Source organism: Brassica oleracea, chromosome C3 (genome assembly GCF_000695525.1).
Source record: "Brassica oleracea var. oleracea cultivar TO1000 chromosome C3, BOL, whole genome shotgun sequence".
Taxonomy (NCBI): domain Eukaryota; kingdom Viridiplantae; phylum Streptophyta; class Magnoliopsida; order Brassicales; family Brassicaceae; genus Brassica; species Brassica oleracea.
The window spans coordinates 23,366,556-23,376,601 of record NC_027750.1 but is presented as its reverse complement, the minus strand read 5'-3'; the positions used below and the strand labels follow the sequence as shown (position 1 = coordinate 23,376,601).

Genomic DNA, 10,046 nt, shown 5'->3' with positions numbered 1-10,046 from the left:
AGTAATTTAAAGTTTTTGCTATTAAAGATACACATGATAAAAAATATATATGAGTAGAAAGCATCATTTAATAGATATTAATATTAAAAATATACTATGTATGTTAATATCATTTAAATTTAATTACATATCCTATCAAATTTTTTAAAAAATTGTTTGGATTAATAAAATTGATTTATACGTTCGCACCAATTTAATTATATATGTAATAGTTACTAACTTTTAATTATTCAATATATATTTATTATTTCATAATATGTAAAAACATATAATACATAAAATAGTTTATATATATAATGTTTGTTCCGCGCAAGGCGCGGATTTTAATCTAGTTAATACCAGTATTTGTGTTAATAAGATTAGAAGTTAATATTAGTAATTAGTACGAAGAAGTAGTGTTGATGACAATATACCTTTTCTAAAATGTAATCACAGAGAATCGGATACCATTATGATTCTATAGGGAATATGATACCATAACTCTTTATCACTTTGCAAAAAAAGGTCAACCCGTGAACTTTGTGTCTTTGCTTTCACTTTTGCAAAAAGATGAAAATATTATTGTATTTGTAAAGTAGCTTATAAATTCACAACTTCACAATTTCATATACAAAACGAGACAAAGAAAAACAAACCCAGACTAAAATGTAAACTTGAAGGTATAATACAACCTCTGCAGTGTTTGCTATGATATCTCTAGTGAATACGGTTACTTGTTCAGTTTTACCGAAACCTATATTTTCTTGTCCCTGGCTTCTAAAAATAGAGCTCAAATGATGTGACAATGCATAGGTTATAATTGGAGCTCATGCAGTGATGGCTAATGGTGGGGTTATAGGGCCTGTCGGAGTCAACATAGCTGCCCTGGAAGCAAAAAAGCACGCAGTCCCATTTGTGGTTCTAGCTGGCAGTCATAAGATTTGGTTCAAAGTTGTTTATTTTGTTCAAAGCAGTGATTGCTCTCATGTACTAGTACTTAGTACTTAGTAGTAATTAGTTTGTTTCTTCTGGTAACGTGACCGATTCCTTACGTCTACTTAATACTAGTATTTGTCTTAATAAGATTAGAAGTTAATAGTACAAAGTAGTGTTGAATGTTGATGAGAATATACCTTTTCTAAAATGTAAATTGTAATCACAGAGAATCGGATGCCATTATGATTCTCTAAGGAATATGATTCCATAACACCTTTCACTTTGCAACAAAAAGTCAACCCGTGAACTTTGCGTCTTTGCTTTAACTTTTGCAAAAAGATGGAAGTATTGTATTTGTAAGTAACTTATAAATTCACAGCCTTTTTTTTACTACATATAAATTCACAACTTCATATACAAAACGAGACAAAAAAACCCAGTCTAAATGTAAACTTGAAGGTAAAATACAGCCTCTGCAGTGTTTGCTATGATATCTCGAGTGAATATGGTACATGTTTAAACCTCTTCAGATCTGTTTTTTTTCTCTCGTCTCTGGCTTATAAAATAGATCTCAGATGATGTGATAATTCACAGGTTATAATTGGAGCTCACGCAGTGATGGCTAATGGTGGGGTTATAGGACCTGGTGGAGTCAACATGGCTGCCCTGAAAGCAAAAAAAGCATGCAGTCCCATTTGTGGTTCTAGCTGGTAGTCATAAGGTTTGGTTCCAAGTTGTTTATTTTGTTCAAAGCAGTGATTGCTCCCGTGAACCTGAAAACTTGACTTATTGCTTTTATGTATCTCAAACAGCTATGTCCACTCTATCCTCACAATCCGGAGGTATTACTAAACGAGCTGAGATCTCCATCTGAACTTTTAGATTTTGGTGAATTCTCTGATTGCCTTGATTTTGGATTGGGTTCCGGGTCTCCTCTTCTTCAAGTTGTCAACCCAACATTCGACTCCGTCGGTCCCACCAAACCTTGTTAATTAGCTTCTTCTTCTTTATTTTTCGTGTGCACCAATACCTTGTTGTAGTTTTTTTTAATATATTTTTTTGAAAGAATGTTAAATTAATTCAAATTAAAAAACCTTGTTAGTCTCATTATAACGGATATGTAAGTCTCGTTTTATATATCCTTTCTTTCTTGTAGTTTGTGTATTCTTCTTGGCGTTATTTTGTTTTGGTTAAGAAGCTGATGATAGTAGTTTCTGTTTTGGTTACAGGGGAGGACACAACACACATTACATGTATCGTCTTATTGCCCACTAATAGGCTGCTGATGGTTTGCTGGTGTAGCAATAAAGGACTAGTTTTTGGGTCTCTTGGCCACACAACACTCACTCGGTCGGCCATTCATAGTTGGAGGATATATGTACTTACGTTGACTTGTCGTCCCATGGATTGAGATAAAAGGTGAAAAAACAGTTGAAGACTTGTCAAAGTCAAAGTTGCGCTAATAGATAATGGGCTTGGGCCAAATATTACTTCAAAACCCGAAAAGCCCTTTCTTGTTTTATTTCTCGTTATAAATACCATTTGTCGATGTTCAGACCAAAGTTTCTTTCTTGGTCGGGGTTTTTAGAGAGAGAAAGAGAGAGGAGTCTTCTCTGTCTTCAAGAACAAACCCATATACAAAATAATAACACGTAATTCAAAAGAAAAAAGAGAGAGAGAGAGCATTACAGATATATACAGAAAGAAAAGGTATATAAATATGCCGCCACCTTATGGAGATTTAGAGAGAGAGAGAGATATTTCTCACTTTCATCATTGTTCATCTTCTCTCTCTCCTCTCTATCTTGTATATGATTTTCAAATAAAACCAAAAAAAAAATGTTTTCAAAGAACCACCCTTTGATTTTCCAATTTCTCTATTGAGCTGAAAAACCTTTTTAATTTTAAAGTGAAAGTTTTCGTGTTTTTTTTTTTTTGAAATTCTGATCCGCCGAATAATCTGAGCTAATTGACGTTGTGTTGCTAATCTGGGTTTTCTCAAAATCTCGTCTTTCTTTCTTACTTGAACCTAAACCCAATTGCAATTAGCAATCGTCGTTGGCTGCTGAATTTTTTTGGTGTTTTTGATTTTTTTTTTTTAGGGTTTGATTGGATCGCACCCTAATTTGCGGTTTTTGATACTATTAGGGATTGTCCCTCGGAGATTAAACACTTGTGGCAAAGAGTCTTTGTGATCGAGAATAAGTGTGTGTATCAAATCGGAAAGAGGAAGCTACCTTTTTAAGGTGCTGTTCATAACTCGTAAACTAAACTAATTTGAGCTTTATCTTGGATATGATATCCATTTCTGCTGCTGGCTTTTGGCAGGTTAGCTACAAATCTCGCCGAGTTAGTTGCTAATTTTATAGTGCATTTAAGGATCTGTCAAAAGATAAAGGAGGATTTGAAGTGGCCTTTTGGTTTGCTGGTGAGCCAAGTTTTGGAGCTTCTTAAAGTGATTTTTTTTTATTGGATATGATGAGCTAAAAGGGGGAAGTCGAGAGAGTATATACCACTTTTACGGGGGCTTGAGGGAGGGAGGGGGGTAAAAGTGCCATGTCTCGTTGCTTCCCGTTTCCACCTCCAGGATATGAGAAGAAGATTAGCACCGATGAAGCAAACCCTTTGATAAAGGTTAACTCATAGAACTTCTTACTCTCCTTTGAAATCATCAATCAATCATATGGGTGATTATGTTGGAGCGTGACTAGAGTATTGTATTTACGCAACACATCCTTTGCCTCTAGGCTCTTGAAACCAATATAGAATACTGTTGGCTAATGGAGGAGAATGGTGGTGATCCTTTGTGATGTTTTTTTTTTTTACAACGTATGGATCATGTTAATTGTTGGACATATAGACTGGTTCAGAATTTCTAGTAGATTGCAGGCGTTGTAGAATCTTTGACTAGTTAACAAATTGAAGTGAATACTCTTTTTGCTGACCAGTTTTGATAGAGAATATGAGAATACGTGCCTAGTAATTGCTGGCTGGTGTAGCATTAGTGTAAGGCTAACAATGAATCAGACTAGGTACGTAACTGGAACTAACTAATACTCTGCATGCCTATCTTTTAATCATCTTGTGGTCTTTTTTCCTCCTGGGATTGGAACTGCAGGAAAAACAAAAGAAGGAAAAGAAGCACAAAAAGGATAAGGAAAAGAAAAAAGATAGAGAAACAAGCAAAGACAAACACAAGGAACGGAAGGAGAGAAAGGAGAAACATAAAGACAAGAAAGACAAAGACCGTGATAAAGAAAAGAGCTCAACTTCAGAGGACAAAAAAGCTGTTGTTGGTGTTCTGCCCAACACAAAGGACAGGGAACAGCTTGTGACAAATAATGGTAATGGAGAGTCTAAGTTTATTCAGGATCTGGCAAGAAGGATCAGAGATGAAGAAGCTACAGACAGCCAAAGTGTGGGAAAGATTAGTTTTCCCAATGGAGTCACAGAGAACAAGCCAATGTCACAAAACAACCATAGGAAAGTTGATGAAAAGCGAAGCTACACCATGGCAAAAAGGTCTGAAAATGCGGTTCTTCGAGTACCATCCAGCACTGATCAGAAAGGATCTGATGTTATGGTTAAACCATCGGAGAAAAAGGATCATGAGAAGAATCACCGCAGGGAAAGTGTTACCAAGAGTGATTTGCCATCGGACAGCGAAAGGATAAAGAAAAACGAACCAAAGTACACAACACATAGAAGTAGTCAAGAGGAGAAAGAGCAAATTGGTCATGACAAACCAAAGTATGTAGAGGGAGGGCCGAGGCTAAAAGAGAGAGACTTAGACTTTAGAGTGCATGACCTTTCAAAGGCAAGCGTTAAAAATCTCACCGCAGGTGGAGTACTTGGCAAACGGAAAGATCATGAGACAAATGGTTTCTTGTATGGTGAGTCCTTCCTTGATCCAACTTCTATTTTTATTCAGTCATGATATGTTTTTTTGGTCTTGGTAACTTGTTTGATATCTATATATGTATAGTTATTTCACACTTTGTATAGTTATTATTGGAAGACTGATGTTTTTTTCTTCTGGTTTTTGTTTTCCTATTAATGTGATTGACCCAACTCTTTTATTTATTTGAGTGGATAATATATTTATTTTGGTGTGTATTAAGTATTAACCTTCTATTTTTGTTCACTCATGGTATATTGGAAGACTGATTTTTCTGGTTTTTGTTTTCCTGTAATGTGATTGAAATATGTTTATTTGTTATGCTACTATTGTGTTGTCTCTTAGCATGAGTTGTTTTTTTTTTTAATTGTTATGCAGAGAATGGATCTAGGCAAAACAAGATACAGAGGCCAGCTGCTTCTCCAATAACATCCGTGGAAAACGGGAGGAAGTTGGGAGGATGCCAAACTCTTACTAAACCTGTTACTGAGTTGCAAGGACCAGTGTGTAGTAATCCACTGGTCAAGGACGAGGATAGAGTTAACGGTTTCGTTGATTCTCAAGAACCCAAAGATCGTCCAAAGAAAGTGAAAGAAAACGGTGAAACATCAGCAAAGAAGCGGCCTCATCCGGACTTGAAGTATTTGGATCAGATACTGAATGTACCGCAGAGGGAGGAACTGCGTGAGGTTGGTGAAAATGAGGAACAAGAGTGGTTGTTTGGTCAGTCTGGAGTGAAATTACTAAAGAAGCCAAGGATAGATTCTTCTACCACTTCATTGGATGAGTCTCTGCAAGTCTGGAACCAGGCTCTTAGATTAGAATCTGCTGATACGGTTGCTCTTCCATATGTGGTTCCCTTCTAGTTTGATGACACTCTAACGTTCATTATTCACTTCAGCCGAGGAGAAAGATCCTCCCTCACATTCTATTACTCGGTTTAGCAAATCATAATGAGTTGATGGAATGAGAGATTTTGAGGGATGACTGGTTTGGCTTCATGAGAAGAGAAACTTCCTTGCAAGAACACGTCAAGTCTATGTAGGTTTTAGAGTACGGTCTTTTTTTCGAGTGTGATTGTTGGAAACGAGATTTCAGACTTTTGCTTCAGTTTTGATTCTACTGTGTCATCATCATATGTTGATGAGATTAGCATTAAGCTGTATATTAGAGAGGATATAGAAAATGGGGGGGGGGGGGAGATGTTATAATTTTACCCACTAATACATTACATTTTTACACTTTGTCTCCCCTCTTCTGGGAGAATCAAAGCCATTCTTGGAATGCAAACAACATTTCATCTTCATTGTTTACTGATTGGTTCCTTTTTTCTTTTTTAGTAAGACACTTGAGCATAGGCATGTGCTTCCCACACCCATACTTCCCAGATGTAATAAAGCAGATCATCAAACGGCACTAGATCTTGTCTCCATGGCTACTATAAGAAAGGTTTTTTTTGGGCCTGAACATAAAATATCTGCCATTAAATTCAGCCGGCTCAGTACACCTTATCTTCATAACCCAACACTTCAAAATCCAGTGTAGTTTGGATAAATTAATCAAATTTTCTGGTTCGATCTTTTAGTAAATTATTAAAAATTATAATTTTTAATAAATCTATAAACTAACCAACGTTTTTTCCTTAATTTTTCTATTTATATTAGCTGGAGAAGAAATAAGCATGAGCTTCTTAGACTTTATTGTTTTACTAAGCTCAACAGCTAATAGCCTAATACCATTAAGCCTAAACAAGCATTGAAGGAGCTTAGCTTAAGTACAGCTACTTTCCTAATCTGTGTAAAAAGTGTCAAATTAACACTTATTCAGAAACGGAAGAAGTAACATTTTTTGGACAAACCATAATATAGTGTTACAAAAAAAAAAAAAAAAGACAAACCATAATATATATTTCTGCACAAGTTGTTACTACTTTTCATTGATCAATCAAAGAATCTTCCAATTTGCACTTTCCAGGTGCAACTCATGCATGAGAAAGGCGTGTACTTTCTTCCATATAAAGAAACTTCTTTAAAACTGTACCACGACTTGAAGAAAGACATGTGTCACATAGGTATGTAAAGAGAACATGCCTTCAATGAGAATAGCCGCAAAGCAACGGCGCCTCCGCTGAGCTGGACGGTCTAACCTATTACACTGTCCTTATCTTTCAGTTCAAGATTGTGGGACCGTCTTCAACAGATGCTCTACACGTGTCAGCCTCGGAGTCGAGTTAGTGTTCGAGATTCGCGGAGACGCAAGAAACTGAAAAACGAACGTGTCCTCGTCAACGCCAGCAGATATCTAGTAAACACGTGTCTGATGCATGTTTCACGTGTTACACGTGTCGGACTCGGTGCTTCCCGCTGGTTTTTAACCAATAGATAAATAGAAACAAAATGAAGTGTTTATCGATAATCCGAGATTATAGCGGTAATAACGTTTACAGGCTACCTTAATTAGTCATACGTGTAATTGAAAACCGCCCATGTCCACTATCCTCGTTAAACACGTGTCAAGCTATACGTTACATGGTTTCTTAAATCTTAAAAACAAATATCCCAGGGCATAAATATCGATAAAGAAACCATATTGATATTAAAGACAAATATTTTCTTTCTTTTGACGTAACATGGTTGTTGAATCTACATCAATGGCAACAAAGATTGGGATAGACGAGGATGTTGAAGTCGAGCTTGAGCTATGTCTTTCTCTGGGAGGTCCTTTCAAGAAATCAGACAAAGCCATCATCATGAGATGCGCCAATGATATTGGCGTTGATCTTAATGACGGGACCACAACGTATGAGGTCAAAGAGACAGGGAAGAAGCGAGAAGCGAAGCAGCAACAGAGAAGCAGAGGAGAAGGAGGAGAGTGCAAGAGGATCAGAACAGAATGTAAAGAAGCTACTAACGGCGTGGATTTGGGTTTGAGCTTCGGTGATATGGGTAACGGGTACGGGTCGGGTCGATATAAGCAGAATAGCAAAGACGTTACAATTGGGTCACCCATTAGCAGCACGTCCGACGTTTCCGATCCCAGCAGCTCGCCATGCCAAGAAGGTATGTAACGATCATCATAATTTTTTTTTTATCTTTGATCGATACGGAGTATTATTATAATTTTTGTTTTGTCAAATGCGTGGTGTAAAGATACAAACGTCTTCTGGTAACAGATAATAAGATAAATACTCGACCAATTGGCAATTACATAAGAAAAGTTCTAGAGGAATATTTTCTTAATTTCATCTTTTGTTTTTGCAATTTAAGTTTTTTTTTTTATTTCCAAAAATTGCAATAGAAACTAGAAAGATTACGAAAACTAATATACTCGACTTGTAAAAATAATATAACTGATGAAGTTGAATTTGATCAACTGATATTTAAAAACTTTTTTCCTTTTTCTTCACAAAATCTCTTTTTTACAGTATAGGTTAGATATATTGAACAATCACGAAATTCATGGTACTTGCATGAATATAATTCGTAGTTACGTATACGTTGTGTCCTTCATGTTCAGGTGGAACTAGCGTACTTGGGGAAAATCCAGATCAAACAAAACCGGTTAGATCTCCGGTTAACAACACTCTAACCGGTACAGAGGAAACGCGGATCACGGACGGTCCAAACGATGCGGTGGTAAAGGAGTCGCAAGAATGTTCCAATTCTATAGCCAAAGAAGCTGGAAAGCCTCCGAAACCACGCCCAAATAGCAACGGAATTAACGGCGGTTTGCTTCCGTTTGCTAAGATGCCGTTCGTGACTAGCACCGGTAACGGACCCGATGGCAAAACTGTAAATGGGTTTCTGTATCGGTACTCAAAATCAGAGATCAGTATAATCTGCGTCTGTCACGGAACGTCATTCTCTCCGGCTGAGTTCATCATCCACGCCGGTGGGACCCATGTCTCGCATCCGTTGAGACATATAACTGTTGTTCCGTCAACGTTTTAAAACTTTTATTTTTCTTTGTTGTTAATTTTACGGTTTGTGTATATATTTAGCTGATGGCCCTTTTGAGTTCAAAGGGATTCTTTATTGGTGATCTAGTTTCTGGCAACCATTTTTCAACACAAAACTATAATTTCTGTGAAAGTACAATAACCTGAAGTCCCGGAACTTGTCTACGTAATATATCAAATTTTTTTTTTTCTTCACGTAATATATCAATTTATATCATCGTATCATGTTAAGATAATTGAATTGGCTCTTGTACACCAACCAATAGAACCTCATCACCATATTAAATCGTATGGTTGTTTATACAATTTTTCTACGTAAACACTAGACCAACTTTCTGACCAACTATGTACAATCTAATAAACAATCGATGAATTGGGGTACATTTGTAAAGTGTTATTGTGTTTGGTGTATTGGATTTCTACAATTTGACATTTAGAAAACAGGATATGATCAATATATAATAATGAGCAACTGCAAAGGAAAGAAAACTAAAATTGAACCATTTAAAATTAGAAACCTCCTTAGAACTGAAATTTACATGAACAAGAGGATAACAAAGGATATAGATCTATTCATTCATGACGGGTTTGTTGTCGCTGGCCTTAGTTCTCTCGGCCTATCTTCGCCTCTCCTAATTATCATAACACAGACGATTAGTGAAACAAAAAAATAAAATGACCCACATTATAATATTGAAATCCAAAAACAATATTCATCTCGTTCTGGATCAGACAAAAGAAAGGGGTAAAAAGGTGTTTGTACCTTTTGTCGGAAGTTCCCTTCGAGCTCAGGAAGGATTTGAAGAGAAACGAATTAACATCGTAAATCATCTTCCATCAATTCTTTAGTAACTTCAAACTCAGATGGCTGCAAATGAAATAACGATAACCCTAGAGGCTAGAGGGCTACCAAGTTCATCACATTTATATTGTCTTGACTGACACCTACTTTGAAACAGTTCTGATGATTTTATTTTGGGCTTTATCTCTTTGAATGGGCCCAACGCAGCCCATATAGAGCCGAAGACCTTCATAGAAAGAGAGATATTCTTGTACAACTAATGTTGAAGAGAACGCAACAAATAGAAAACATACAGTCTGCACATTTACTTTCATACGCAAGTTTTTTCTTGAGAAATGGATAAACAAAGATAAACTACACAACCAAAACACACTACTATAGTATTTAGTAGTGATTCCTCCAACGTTGTTCACAACAAAAACCACTCCTGTTGTTACAAAAAAGAAAGAAAAAATAACACACAAAATCTTAGC

General features: G+C 36.3%; 3 protein-coding genes and 1 pseudogene across 8 annotated transcripts in view; 2 read left to right on the top strand and 2 right to left on the bottom strand.

Moving 5' to 3' along the window:
* Positions 1 to 1,311: 1,311 nt before the first annotated feature.
* Positions 1,312 to 5,930, top strand: LOC106336316 (transcription initiation factor TFIID subunit 3-like). Of its 6 annotated transcripts, none has more exons than XM_013775110.1 (8): positions 1,312 to 1,423; positions 1,510 to 1,636; positions 1,728 to 1,757; positions 2,145 to 2,334; positions 3,018 to 3,161; positions 3,244 to 3,549; positions 4,034 to 4,808; positions 5,192 to 5,930. In XM_013775110.1, exons 6-8 carry the CDS (start codon positions 3,472 to 3,474, stop codon positions 5,677 to 5,679), a joined length of 1,341 nt encoding a protein of 446 aa, XP_013630564.1. In that variant the 5' UTR covers positions 1,312 to 1,423; positions 1,510 to 1,636; positions 1,728 to 1,757; positions 2,145 to 2,334; positions 3,018 to 3,161; positions 3,244 to 3,471; the 3' UTR covers positions 5,680 to 5,930. The 6 variants fall into 6 exon arrangements, with proteins under 6 accessions (XP_013630564.1, XP_013630565.1, XP_013630562.1 ...); XM_013775111.1 differs by having other exon boundaries at positions 1,315 to 1,423; positions 1,491 to 1,636; XM_013775108.1 differs by lacking the exons at positions 1,312 to 1,423; positions 1,510 to 1,636; positions 1,728 to 1,757 and having other exon boundaries at positions 3,064 to 3,161.
* A 1,384-nt stretch (positions 5,931 to 7,314) lies between these two features.
* On the top strand, positions 7,315 to 8,861 carry LOC106333670 (ninja-family protein AFP3). Its single transcript, XM_013772085.1, has 2 exons — positions 7,315 to 7,872; positions 8,330 to 8,861. The coding sequence occupies exons 1-2, from the start codon at positions 7,443 to 7,445 to the stop codon at positions 8,761 to 8,763; spliced, it is 864 nt and encodes a 287-aa protein (XP_013627539.1). The 5' UTR covers positions 7,315 to 7,442; the 3' UTR covers positions 8,764 to 8,861.
* A 476-nt stretch (positions 8,862 to 9,337) lies between these two features.
* Positions 9,338 to 9,612, bottom strand: LOC106332701 (annotated as a pseudogene).
* Positions 9,613 to 9,819: 207 nt separating this feature from the next.
* The window catches only part of LOC106332699 (RPM1-interacting protein 4-like), a 1,706-nt gene continuing 1,479 nt past the window's right edge, over positions 9,820 to 10,046 (bottom strand). Inside the window, exon 5 of the mRNA XM_013771174.1 lies at positions 9,820 to 10,000. The gene's annotated coding sequence lies outside the window, so the exon portion shown is untranslated. The remainder of the gene's footprint in view (positions 10,001 to 10,046) is intronic.

Coding starts and splice junctions, on each gene's coding strand:
- LOC106336316 (XM_013775110.1), top strand. CDS start 3,472: ATGTCTCGTTGCTTCCCGTTTCCACCTCCAGGATATGAGAAGAAGATT. Junction 3,550..4,033: donor AAGCAAACCCTTTGATAAAG/GTTAACTCATAG, acceptor TTGGAACTGCAG/GAAAAACAAAAGAAGGAAAA. Junction 4,809..5,191: donor GACAAATGGTTTCTTGTATG/GTGAGTCCTTCC, acceptor ATTGTTATGCAG/AGAATGGATCTAGGCAAAAC.
- LOC106333670 (XM_013772085.1), top strand. CDS start 7,443: ATGGTTGTTGAATCTACATCAATGGCAACAAAGATTGGGATAGACGAG. Junction 7,873..8,329: donor CAGCTCGCCATGCCAAGAAG/GTATGTAACGAT, acceptor CTTCATGTTCAG/GTGGAACTAGCGTACTTGGG.